General features: G+C 33.1%; 1 protein-coding gene across 1 annotated transcript; it reads right to left on the reverse strand.

Moving 5' to 3' along the window:
* Window positions 1–12,191: 12,191 nt before the first annotated feature.
* On the reverse strand, window positions 12,192–13,073 carry LOC132187958 (transcription repressor OFP14). Its single transcript, XM_059602382.1, has one exon. The coding sequence runs from the start codon at window positions 13,071–13,073 to the stop codon at window positions 12,192–12,194; it is 882 nt and encodes a 293-aa protein (XP_059458365.1).
* Window positions 13,074–14,800: the final 1,727 nt, after the last annotated feature.

Raw genomic sequence — 14,800 nt, forward strand, 5'->3', positions numbered from 1 at the left:
CCATGTGAGATTTATATGAATTAGAATGTTATAGTACTAATGCTATGGATACGATGTCTTATAATTTTATATGCTTGAAGCATATAAAAATTGAGTACCTTATGGTAAAGGATCCCTTGACCTTGTGGAATAATTTAAGGGAGAGGTACGAACACCAGAAGACAGTTATCCTCCCAAAAGCTCGTTATGATTGGATGCACCTGAGGTTGCAAGATTTCAAGAATGTCAGTGATTATAACTCTGAACTCTTTAAAATCAGCTCACAATTAAAATTATGTGGAGGAAAAGTCACTGATATGGATATGTTAGAAAAAACATATACCACATTTCATGCCTCAAATGTACTCCTATATCAGCAATATCAAAAGCGCAATTTCACAAGATATTCTGAACTAATATCTTGTCTTCTAATGGCTGAGCAAAACAATGAGCTTTTAATGAAAAATCATCAACCTCGTCTAACGGGTTCTACACCATTTTCTGAAGCAAATGGAACCTCATTTCATGGTAATAAAGGAAACCGTGGACATGGTAGAAAAAATTATAGAGGTCAAGGGGAACGTACACATAATCCTTACAAAAGAAATGCTTCATACCACCAGAAGTGGAATCACACTAAGGAGAAACAAAATGAAAACAAAGGTTTACAAAATAAACATACAAAGAACTATGAAGATAAATGATATAGGTGTGGTATGAAAGGACATTGGTCGCATGCATGTCATACACCTAAACATCTGGTAGACCTATATCAAGGCTCCATAAAAGAAAAGGGGATTGAAATGAATTTTGTTAATCACAATAATCCTAAAGATTCTACAATTTTTCTTGATACTTTAAATGAAGAGGGTAATGGTCACCTTGATGTTTCTGATTTCTTTGTAGACTCTAACACAAAAACTGATCTTTTGATTGGTGATGAATATGTCTACAACAATTAATATGTTTTCATTGTGTCTTAATTACATTATGTTTACATTGTCAAATTTAATTGTATTTTGTTTTTTTCTTTTTGATTAATGAAATTTAATATATATTTTGTTTATATATGGAGGCATGGGTCATATTGATGGAATGATTAATTTCAAGATGATTGGTGAAGATTTGTGTCTAGCAGATAGTTGTACAATAGACACAATTCTTAGAGATAAGAAATATTTTCAATACTTGATATTAAACAAAGCTAGTGTCAATACAATATTAGGTTCATCAAACCTAATCGAAGGCTCTGGAAGAGCGAATATCATATTGCCAAAAGGAGCAAAATTTTTTATTGACAATGCTTTGTATTCTTCTAAATCTAGAAGAAATTTAATCAGTTTTAAGGATATTCATCTAAATGGTTATCATGTTGAAACCACTAATGAAGGCAGTGACGAATATCCTTATATTACTTCAATAATTTTTGGCTAGAAGCTCATATTGAAAAAACTGTCTGCTTTCTCTTCCGGGTTGTATTATAAAACAATAAGAACAATTGAATCACATGTTGTGATGCACCAGAAGTGCTCTAATCCAAAGATGTTTATGCTTTGTCATGATCGTCTTGGACATCCGAGAACAATTATGATGCGTCGAATAATTGAGAACTCTCATGGGCATCCCTTAAAGAACCAGAAGATTCTTTTACCAAGTGATTATCCTTGTACTGCATGTTCTCAAGGTAAACTTATTATCAAACCATCCTCTTCTAAGATAATTGTTGTATCTCCATCCTTTTTGCAAAGAATTCAAGGGAATATATGTGGGCCGATTCATCTTCCATGTGGGCCATTTAGATATTTTATGGTTTTAATAGATGCATCAATTAGGTGGTCACATGTTTGCTTGCTTTCTACTCATAATATTGCATTTGCTAGACTTCTTGCTCAAATAATTAGATTACGAGCACAATTTTCTGATTATCCAATTCAATCTATTTGGATGGATAATGCGGGTGAATTTACATCTCAAGCATTTTATGACTATTGCATGTCAATTAGAATTAATGGTGAACATCCCGTTGCTCATACTCATGTTTAAAATGGTTTAGTTGAATCGTTTATTAAACGACTTTAATTAATTGCTCGACCTTTACTTATGAAAACAAAATTACATGTTTCTGCTTGGGGACAGCAATATTACATGCTGCATCATTAGTTCGGATCACACCAACAACTTACCAAAAATATTCTCCTTTGCAACTTGCATTTGGTCAACCACTAAATATTTTTCATTTTCATATTTTTGATTGTGCTATATATATTCCAATTGTACCACCTCAACGCACTAAGATGGGACCTCAACGTAGACTTGGAATTTATATTGGTTTTGATTCTCCTTCTATCATTAGATACCTTGAGCCTTTAACTGATGATATTTTTAAAGCACGTTTTGAAGATTGTCAGTTTGATGAAAACAAATTCCCATCATTAGGGAAAGAAAAGTCGTTGCCAAAAGTACGACAAGAAATCACTTGGAATAATTCGACGTTGTCTCATTTTGATCCTCGTACAAATCAATGTGAACTAGAAGTTCAGATGATCATTCATTTGCAAAGTATTGCAAATTAAATGCCAAATGCATTTACTGACAACAAGAAAATAGTTAAGTCTCACATTCCAGCTGCTCCAGCGAACATAGAAGTCCCTGTAGGACAATTAATTAATACAACAGCAAATGAGTTTAAGGCACGCCTGAAGTGTGGAAGACCTATTGGTGCAAAGGATAAGATTCCCTGAAAGAGAAAAGCACAAGGAAATCAAATCGACGCTCCTGAAGAGGCTTTACCCACAAAACAAGCAATGAAAATTGATCAATTCAAACTTTCTATACAAAATTCTCTTGGAAATGAATCCCCTGAAGAGGAATCTCCTGAAGAGTTACCCCTGAAGAGGAACAGATACCTGAAAATAATGAGATGTCAATAAATTATGTAAGTATAGGAGAAATATTGGATAGAAACAAAATTGTTGTCGACAACATATTTTCATTTAAAGTTGCATTTAACATTACCAGAAGTAATGATGATATTAAACAACAAACCGTCGAAGAATGTCACTTAGAAATGATTGGCCAATGTAGAAGGAAGCAATTTAGATAGAATTGAACTCACTAGCAAAACATGAAGTATTTGGACCTATAATCTAAACACTTGAAGATGTATCGCCTATTAGATACAAGTGGGTATTTGTACGAAAACGTAATGAGAAAAATGAAATTGTGAGATACAAAGCAAGACTTGTTGCACAAGGTTTCATGCAGAAACCTGGCATTGATTATAAAGAAACATATTCCCCTGTAGTAGATGCAATTACATTTAGATTTTTTATTAGCTTGATAGTTACAGAAAGTTTGAATATGCGTTTAATGGATGTGGTTATAGCATATTTATATGGATCACATGATAATGATATATTCATGAAAATCCCTAAAGGATACAAAATGCCTGAAACATATAATTCAAAATCCCGAAATATTTATTCTATCAAGCTACAAAGATCTTTATACGAGTTAAAGCAATCCGGATGCATATGGTACAATCGTCTCGGTGAATATCTAGTGAAAGAAGGATTTGAGAATAATCCACTTTGTCCATGGGTTTTCATTAAGAAATTAGAATCTTGATTTGCTATCATTGCAGTTTATGTAGATGATTTAAATCTTGTTGGAACTCCAGAAGAACTCATAAAAACTACCACGTATTTAAAAAATGAGTTTGAGATGAAAGATCTTGGGAAGACAAAATTTTGACTTGGCTTACAGATTGAACATTTTCTAAATGGAATTCTTGTTCATCAGTTAACATACACAGAAAACGTCCTGAAGCACTTTTACATGGAGAAAGCTCATCCTTTGAGCACTCCAATGATTGTTCGATCACTTAATATGAAAAAATACCATTTTCGCCATCGAGAAGATGACGAAGAAATTCTTGGTCCTAAAGTACCATATCATAGTGCAATTGGTGCTCTATTGTATCTTGCAAATTGCACACGACTTGATATAGCATTTTCAGTTAATTTACTAATAAGATACAGTTCAGCACCAACTCGAAGGCATTGGAATGTGGTCAAACATGTTCTACGTTATCTTCATGAAAGAATTGACATGAGATTATTTTATTCAAGATGTTCAAATTCACAATTAGTTGGATATGTAGATGCGGGTTTTCTTTCTGATCCGCATAAAGGTAAATCTCAAACAGGATATCTATTTACATGTTGAAGTACTACTATTTCATGGAGATCTGTCAAGCAAACACTTGTTGCTACTTCTTCAAATCACTTAGAGATTATTGCAATTCATGAAGCAAGTCGAGGATGCACATGGTCAAGATCAGTAATTCAACACATTCGAGAAAAATGTGGTTTATCCACAATCAAAGATAGCCCAACAATATTATATGAAGATAATGCTACTTGTATAACACAGATCAGAGGAGGGTATATTAAAGGTGATAAAACCAAACACATTTCACCGAAATTCTTTTATACACATGAGCTCCAGAAGAGTGGTGATATTGATGTCAAGCAGATACGATCAAGTGATAATTTGCTAGATTTATTTACTAAAACATTACCAACTGCAACATTTAAGAAGTTGGTGAATAACATTGGAATGCTCCGACTCAATGATCTTTCATCATAAACAATTGAAGCTCTTCATGCTAATGAGGAGGAGTAAAATGATTATGCTAATTGTACTCTTTTTCCTTCACTAAGGTTTTTCCCACTAAGTTTTCCTTTGCAAGGTTTTAATGAGGCAGTGCTAAAGTATATAAAGGCACACAAGAATATTGTACTATTTTTCCTTCTCTGGAGGTTTTTTTTCCACTGGGTTTTCATTGGCAAGGTTTTAATGAGGCATATTCTTAGTGTATGGCCAGCCAAGGGAGAGTGTTATGAATGTATTCATGCATTTAGTGGATGACGATTTAGTTCCATCTCTTGAAATTTTACACATTCATGTAATACATTGGTGTAGCTTTTTGATTCATGTACTACCCTTTTCATATTCCACCTTTCATATTCCTCAACCTCCCATTATGATTCCATGTCTATAAAAAGGAGTATTGAGTAGTATGTAAAACACACAATAATAGAGAAGAATCATACATAGTTCCTGAAGAACTAGTTTCACATATTACAATCATTTTATCTTGTCTTTTTATTTTCTTTCATTTTACAACAAAAAAAATTTAGTAACGTGTGAATAATGGTAGTTTTGAGAAGAAAAATTTGGTTCCGCATAAACTCTTTGATACATAAGGGTGAATTATGTCATCCGTCTCAAATGGTAAAAGAATTAGGGGCTTCGCAAAAGTTAACTAGGATGCTACTTTAGATAACCAAAATAAGATGAGGATTGGTATAATTGCTAGAGATCTAGGAAAGGAGAGAGATTCCAAGCCATACATCATGAATTTGGTGGTGGCTGAGCCTTTGGCAGGGATCTCAAAACTCGAAGGTAAAAGTTGGAGCAAGTAGTGACAAAAATGACTCTAAATTTTTTTAGTTTTAGTTTTACTTTTTTTGAATTTTGACTTTTTATTTATTACTAGTATTTTCGTCATTAGGATGGACATTATCTCAAATTTTTAATTACAAATTTGAGGCGAACGTTATCAATTTGGTGGTAGTTTGAAGAGACTATGTACAATATGACAAAGGATTAGAACTATTCGCTCTATGCATCGATGAAGTTGTACACTGACCCCATTTTAGTTACACACTCATTAATAAATGAAACTCATATTAAATAAGTACATAACATGTATAAATGTGAAACATAATGTAAAGTGTATAGTTGTGAAACATGATATAAAGTTGTAAGACTATTACATGTATATACTAATTTGTTTGTGGGGGAAGATTGTTGATACTTTTCTTCTTTTTTTTAGCTACTTCAGTAAAAATTTTAATTCAATGTCTTCCCTTACAACCTTACTTCTTTTTTATGCCTTTAGTACTTGTGACTACCATCTCATCTAATGAATTTTCTTCAGAATTTTCAACTTGGCTAAGATCAGACTTCATTCTCATTGCATCTTCAATCTTTTTGCTTAACTTAGCATAGTTTTTCACTGTTATATTGTATGCTTCTTCCCATTCAGTTGCTTGACTAATAACCTTGACATGCATGGGGCACAAAGACCTATATCGACTTGTGACTTCTAAATTAGTGTATATTATTATTTTATGTCCATTGAAGTCTTGCACGATCTCATTCCTTGCATTTTTGGTCCACCTCTTCGGGATGTACTTCTCTAGAAGTACCTTGATATTCACAACATCAAGAATTTTTAAAGCATGGCCACGCAAAATTCCACATCTCTCAAACTTTCTGCAACTACATGAAACATTGTTTTCTAAAGAATTACAAATGGCTCTACAATCCTGAGGCTTATCATAACAGGACACTATATATTCATGAGATGAGTTTCTTTCCACATGCTCATTGACATAAGCTCCTTGGAACTCTTAGTATTGCTTTTGAAACTTCAAAAAAGTTCGAGAAGTATAAAGCTTTGCTGCTTCAACCAACATAGGTGATGACATCTTAATTTTTGGTAACTTTTCTCTTAAGGTATACTCCACCAACAATTCCTTGTAACACTTATCATTAAGTAATCTTTCAAAATGTGTGAAAAAATTTACAATATCATAATCTAACTGTAAATAATTCTTCAACCCAGAGTTCAAACTTTCACTTAATTGTGTAAACTTTTTTCATGCAGAAAAAGACATCTTGACATATGCTTTAGCCCATTTTTCTTTCACTTCAAATAAATGTTGTAGCCAAGAATTTTTACGTACATTGTACTTATGAAGTATAGCATCCCAAGCAATGAGCAACTCTTCTTCATCTTCCCAAACTTTAAAACATGTATGGAGATCACTTCTAAACCCATTCTCATTTTTGAACAAATGACCAATATGTTTCAAAGCATTTTGCTTTAAATGCCACCTACACAATCGATGGTAAGTATTAGGCATCACCAATGATATAGCTTTTGCCATTGGAGGATCTTGATCGGTAAAGATTGTGTTTGGCTTTCTCCCCGACATTGACTCAAAGAAAGTTTCAAACAACCACTGGAAGGACTCTATAGTTCCATCGTATAAAAGTGTAGCCCCAAATATCACAACCTTTCTATGATGATTAAACCCAACAAACATTGCATGCCGTCGATACTCCTTATTAGTTCTATATGTCGTATCAAAAGAAACTACATCACCAAATAACTTATAATCAATAATCATTTGCGCATCTTCCCAAAAAATATTTGTTATCTGTTCTTCTGCATCCAATTGTAATGCATAATAAAATGAAAAATTCTCTCGTTTTTTCTTTTCAAAGTATTTAAGTAAACCTCCTAACTCGCCATATTTTAACTCTCGTTGTTGTGTGAAGGTAATTCTTTTGATCTTGCTTGGTGTAACCAAGAACATCTCTTCCACCGGCTTGCCTACCCATAAGCTCATACGAATTTTTTAGTTTTATACCACTATCTTCAGCCAAATCAATTTTCAATGCGTGTGCTTGTGAGATCTTCCTTTGTGATGGCATCATGTGAGCACATTGTGAAACATGAAGAGCATGATTATGATTGAGCTCAAAACTATGTATATAATATTTTTTATTTTTCTTACCAAGTCGAATTTTCATATGTGCTTGGCAACCTGTCCTTGTTTCAGCTTGCTCATGTGTTTTTTGACCATCTCTCTCCCATTCAACTTTAAATCCTTGTTTACAGCATACAAATTGTCTTGAAGTCACTAGACCGTCTTCCTTTCTTTTATTACACCAATCTTTACAAATACTAAATCCACAATCTCGTCCATTCTCGCTATAAAAGTCGTATGCCTCTTGTTCTGAACCAAACTCAATGCCTATCTTTGGCATATAACCTGTAACCACATTTTGATCAATGTTCTTGTTCGTCTCTTCCATGTAACTATTCAAAAAATAAATCGCAAACCCTAGTCATTGTGAGTCTCATAGTCATTGTATGCATGTTTTATGGTCATTGTAATCACAAACCATAGTCATTGTGCGTTGCAAAATATCTCAAAAAACAAATCCATTGCGAGTCTTATAGTCATTGTATGCATGTTCCAAAAAACCAAGAAAAACTGAATCTTTCACCCAAATACTGAAGCTTTGATAAAAAAAAAAAAAAAAAAAAAAAAAAAAAAAAAAAAAAAAAAAAAACAGCCCTTCCATAGGAAAAAAAAATGATTCTAAAATAATAATAATAATAATAAAATACATCTTATAAAAAAAATTCTAAAATGATGAAAATTATACACAATAAAAACTAATCTGTTGGGAGAGTCATTGACTACCTCTGTAGTTGGAAACAATGGGTCCAAGGTCATGGCTTCTGGAGTCTTTACTAGGGCTAACGTCGATTAAATTTTTTTTTGTGTTTTTCTACCGTTGGAGAAGAGAGAGATGACATTTGGATGGGATCTTAACAAGGCATCTTCCTGCCTTCATTTTTTTTTTTTTTAAAAAAAAAAAAGCACCTACTGCCGTTTTGGGTTAAAATCACCCCTTGGAAGATCTCAACGGTCCTTCTAAACTACCGTAATCTACAGTAGTTTAGAAGGACCGCATGTAAGCCTTGCCCCTAAAATTAAGCAATTTAGAGCATTAAATGAATTCTATGAATATCTCAAATTGATTAGAGATGGCTATCATTTCAAGCTTCTGATAGTCCCATTTAAGATGGGATCCTGTAAACTATAGGACCTATGCTCTTAAAAAAACTAATGGCTCAGATTTAACAGCACGTTTGCTAAGACAATAAGTCATCATTACAAACTAAACAAACATGAGAGCCAAAGGTTCAAGCAAAAAGGCACTTGATGCCGTAAGGAGAAGAGAAAGCACTTCTCTTGGTTCTTGTTCTTCCAAAACAAACTAAACAAACTAAAATTAAAATAAAGCACTATTTTACGAAAATTCTACAAACCCATCTCAAAAGGGTAAACACCTTTGAAGAAGAAGATGATGCTGAACTAAATGGTTTTGTGATATGATTATAATTATTTGATATTGTCTAGTGTTGTGTTAGAGTCCAATAAAGAATATATCTCCGTAGATTTTATAGTCTAATAAATAGTTAGATTCTTTCGTTATTAGAGTCATCCAAGTCGATACCTAATTGGTATATTATGTAATGGATAGTACGTATATTGTTTCTCTATTTAAAGGGGAACTATCAATAACAAAGTATAAGTCGAATATTAATTTAAAGTACAATTTACTGTGTTTTGGAGGCCAAGACTCCCTCAAAGTAGCCATTGGCCCATTGGAGGTTACGGCTCCCTCGAACGAGTCGATCTATCCCTTTCAATGTCTTGTTATTAGCTGGTTCGCATCAATTTGGAAGAACAAGAACATGAACATTTAGACAACAATGGGTATTGAATGGGCAAATATTTGCAAGGAAAAAAGTGGTAGCCGGCCATTGGCCAGTCCATTGTGATGAGGACAGAGATTGATATTAGCAATTTGACTGGTGGGTTTAGAGGAGCCACAAATAATGGGTTTGTGCTGGATTGGAAGATGGATTGTGGTACGTATGAGACCTCTAGTGGGTATTGTGGTTAAAGTCAGACGCAAATGTTTTTGAAGAAGAAGATGCCAAACTAAGATGGGTTTGGAAGAACATGAACAGTTGCGCAAGAGAGGCGCTTTCTCTTCTCCTTACGGCGTCAAGTGTCTTTTTACTTAAACATTTGGCTCTCATGTTTTACAGCCATAAACAATGACGTTTTGTCTTGGTAAAAATGCCTTTAAATCTGAGCCACTACTTTTTTTAACAGCATATATAATATGGGTGCTATTAAGCCGGATCCTTTAAGATGATGCCTATATATGGCTTGGATACTAAATCTAATATCAACTACACCATTCAAATTCTAAAGAACAACTAAACAACTACTTAATGAATTCCACCATTCTTTAATTTTAATGCTTCAATATATCATTTAATTTTGGCATTCAGAAAATGCATTTAGTTTTAATGCTCACTTAGCATTAGTTGAATTAGGATCTTTTCCAGTTCATTAATTTGCATTGGAGAATATCCATTTAGTTATATTAGAAGTGTATTTTTTGTCCATTCAAAAAGTAAAAAGGACAAAAATACCCCTCACATATAACTAACGGGATACTCTTCAGTTCAAATGAATTGAAAAAGATTCTGTTCCGCATTAGTTGCTCCATTAGTTTTAAACTAATGATTCATTAATGCTTATTCAACTTCATTTGGTTCGTGGCTCATTAAAGTGCAAATCAAACAATTCATGATAGTTAACATGAGAAATTAATTAATTTTAGCTCTATTTAAATTTCAATCTCTCAAAACGAGAAATTAGTCTACAACCAACTTGAAATATTACAATTAAAGTTGTTGGTTTAAAACTAATAAAAAAATAATATTTAACTAGAGTAGAGAAAGATGTTGAGAGTTTGATATTTAGTTCCTTTTGAAGGTGGCTCTCTAAATTTGATAAAATGAATTTTTCTCCTCAAATTTAGCTTTTGTTTGAAGAGCCTATTGTGAATGCTCTTATATGGCGAAATTCAGACCGTTGATTCTGAATGAACAATTTGGACCTTAAGCATTGCAAGCCCATAGAATTGTATGGGACCTCAATCCTAGAAAACCATATCTACAAAGCATTTCTTGTAGACACTACAAAAACAAAAACAAAAACAAAAACAAAAACAAAACAAAACAAAACAAAACAAAACAAAAAACAAAAAAAAAAAAAACAAAAAACAAAAAACAAAACAAAACAAAACAAACAAACAAACAAAAAACAAAACAAAACAAAACAAACAAACAAACAAAAAAAATTAGTGAGGTGTGAATAATGGTAGTTTTGACAAGAAAAAATTGGTTCTGCATAAACTCTTTTGATACATTAGGGTGAATTATGTCATCCGTCTCAATTGGTAAACAATTAGGGGCTTTGCAAAAGTTAACTAGGATGCTACTTTAGATAAGCAAAATAAGATGAGGATTGGTATAATTGCTAGAGATCTAGGAAAGGAGAGATTCCAAGCCATACATCATGAATTTGGAGGTGGCTGAGCCTTTGGCAGAGATCTCCAAACTCGAAGGTAAAAGTTGGAGCAAGTAGAGACAAAAATGACTCTAATTTTTTTAGTTTTAGTTTTATTTTATTTTTATTTTTTTGAATTTTTATTTATTACGACTATTTTCGTCATTAATTAGGATGGACATTATCTCAAATTCTTAATTACAAGTTTGAGGCGAACATTCTCAATTTGGTGGTAGTTTGAAGAGACTATGTACACTTTTCCCAAAATAATAATAAGAAAAAAACAATAATATATAAGTAGAGATCGAATGCGTTAAATAAGCTATATACATTTTGAGAACAGATTTATTGTAAAAATTAATATCCATTTTGATCAGACTACAGTAGCCATATGCTCCGCTTTGATGTACATTCTGGAAAAATGATATATTTATATCTTACCTCTATTAAATTACCACTAAACCCTAAAAGTTAAGCTAATAAAAAAGATAAATTTATAATAAAAAACAACACTATTTTCAAACGTACCTAAATTATCAAGCGTTTATCCTCATATGTTTGAGTACAAGCCAAAAAGAGAGACAAGACTCGAATTCATTAACTTCTAGATTTGCTCTAACATCATATTAAATCACTATTTATCTTAAAATTTTAAATTAATAATAATAAAAAATAAAAAAAATTAATCAACATTTTACCAACCTCAAACACCAAAGCATTGGAGGCCACAATAACTAATTGGTTTAGTTGATCAATACAGTTGATGTCCATTACTCGCAACATCATATATTTTTTTTATCCATGTTCTTCCCAGTATAGATTATATATTTCCTGTAGAAAATATTGAATAGAAAATTCCAAGTAAAAACAGTGGTAACATGCAACAGACAAGCCTTCGCCATGAAAATCAATGAAATCCCACCAAACAACACAAGAAGACAAAACCCAAATCATAAACAAAGTGTTTAATTTCTTAAAAAGCACTTTTAATACATATAATCGAAGCACATTGCATGTGAGGGCTAAGCGAAATATATATAGAACCAAAAAAAAAGGTCTAAAACCCTACACATTTTTCTTATTCATGGTTCTTTTATTAAATCTATGACAAAATTCCTACCTACGTTACTTCTCTCTCCTTTTCATCCTCCTCTCTCTTTCAACATTCCGTGATCTTACCGGAACCTTCTCCGACGAATCCTGACGCAAAACGACGATCAAATCAGCGAAAGCACTTAGAATGTACTTGTACGACTTCTTCTCATTGAGGTTTAGGTAAGAAAACAAAAGCTCCTCCATGAAACTCCAATCAACCTTTCCATGGTGATTTCTCAATCGGGCTTCAACCATCTCTTGCATGGACTGCTGGAAATCTTCGTACGGGGTCGGAGAATACACTAGAACAGCGATGCAGTCATCGGGAAGCGTGACACGATCCTTTGCATGGTCATTAGTTGTTGTTGTTGAGGTGGTGGAATCATTTAGGGTTATAGTAGTCGATATTGAGCTTGAGCCCGGATCCTCGGACATGACACTTGTCCGGGATTCCTCAATAAGTGAGCTCGACACGCTGGGGGAGATGAAAAACCGGTGTGACCCGCAAAGATCGGGTGGCAGATCGGTGAACCGAGGCGATCCAACCAAAACTCCACCACCACTACTAGGGTTTTCCCCTTCATAAGTAGTATTTGCTTTGCCCTTCTTTTCATTGTAATTATCTTCATCCTCCTCTATATACAGCGACTTGAAATTCTCAAAGAGGAAGCGGTCGACGTCGGATAACGTCACCTCACCGCCGCCCTTTTTGCCGTCGGCATCATCATTTTTTCGGGCCTTCTCTTGGTTGTGGTCCATGGCGAAGGAGAGAGTCTTGGGGTGCTTGCACCCAGAGAGGATCCAATTTTTGGAGGATGAGAAGGAATTATTAGAGGGGAATTGGATGCGTGGGGTGGGTTTTTTGATCTTGGTGAGGTACCCCTGAAGAGATTTTTGAAGCTTCTTAGGCATTTTCGTTGTGGGTATTGATTTATTATTGCAATGGGATTGAGTGAAAAAGGATGGAAATGGGATCATTTATATATAAAATACACGAAACGCAGGAACCTACTAATTAATTAAAGGATATTTACTTGTCAAGAGTTTATTAGCAAACATTAATTAATGGAGTTTTTATTAGTCTAATGCTGATCAAATAACGGCATAATTAATTGTCAGAGTAGTTAAAACGTACGTAAGGCTAATTCTTTTAGTTTTTTTTTTCCAAGATGAAAGGCATAAAAAAGGATGTCTGCTATATATATGGGGGAAAAAAGTAATAAGAAAGATTTCCAACTAAAGTGTTGACTCGATGGAACAACGACTGATGCATCACAAAATATTAAATTGATTTTTTTTTTTTTTTTTCTTTCTCAAATAGAGAAGGTTCTATGATGGAATCATTTGAATAAAGAAAATTATGTAGATTATATGATTTCGTTGGTCAATTAAAAAAATAATAATAAATTCATTAATTAAAGAATTTTGTCTTGTATTTTTAACCCTTTGGGCATTCGGTCAATATTTGCCCTATATAATATAAGTCATCTTATTCTTTCTTCTTTTGTATAATTCTCTCTTTAATTTATCTATTTTATTAATTTTCCTTCCAATATATAACACCAATTTGTCTTTGTACTATCACATATACCGTGAACAATATTATTCACAAGTATACCCGCAGCCATGCACGTTGCCAACGCCTACTCATCTTCTCCCCATCAACAAATTGTTAAAAGCATCACCTTAATTACATCAATGACTAAAAGCAAAAGAAAAAGCCAAGAAAAAAAAGAAATACACATCCTATTCAAATTGATTACCATCTTATTGTTAACGTCAATATGTTAATTTTCTTCGTAAACTACTAAAAATTGTTAATGTCCTCCACAATGACAAATATACTCATAATAAAAAAATTCTAAAAAAAAAAAAGAGAGAGAAAAAGAAAAAATAATCAACATGAGATATATGATGAGGAAGAAGAAGATCGTGTGTTCACAACAATGCCCACTAAACAGCTAAAAGAAAAGAAAAAAAAAAAAAAGTGTTTGCTTGATCTTATAAACAGTAGGAAAAACTACACATGCTTTCTTTAAACTATCATAACATTGTCAATATGTCAATATTTCCAATAAATTATCAAAAAGTATCAAAATTTACTTTAATAACAAAAATTAAAGCCTTTTATAGCATTCGAAATCGCATTTCACAAAACATGTTCTAAGAGTCGTTCACGTTTATAGCATTCGAAATCGCATTTCACAAAAATTAAAGCCTTTTAAACGTAATGTTCTTACGACTCGAACTTATGATCCTGACTTGGATACCATTTGTTGAATAGGACCTTTGACCATCTCATCTGAAAATCAAAACCTTTTATGGTATTTAAAATCGATCACATCACTCAAAAAAAAAAAAAAAAAATTGAGTCAAATCCTCTTTGGAGAAGGAAAGTAAATTGAAAAAGTGAAGTGTTCGGCTAAATTTGAATATATTTCTAAAAAGCCCGATTCCCTTCACTTCTATGGAGTATTTCTCCACACTTTTTTGGTTGATGGACTGATTCATAGCTAACAATGTTTGATACGTGGCCCCCAATCTAACATACATTCATCATTCTTGGAGAATGTCGAAATGTCAGTATTCTAGTCGGCAAGGTTTGAGATATGGTGGACAAGACTTTTCTTTGTGCCCCG

Source organism: Corylus avellana, chromosome ca7, assembly GCF_901000735.1.
Source record: "Corylus avellana chromosome ca7, CavTom2PMs-1.0".
In the NCBI taxonomy this organism is placed as follows: domain Eukaryota; kingdom Viridiplantae; phylum Streptophyta; class Magnoliopsida; order Fagales; family Betulaceae; genus Corylus; species Corylus avellana.

What these genes read in the sequence shown, in the direction of transcription:
- LOC132187958 (XM_059602382.1), bottom strand. Translation starts at nt 13,073, where the DNA reads ATGCCTAAGAAGCTTCAAAAATCTCTTCAGGGGTACCTCACCAAGATC.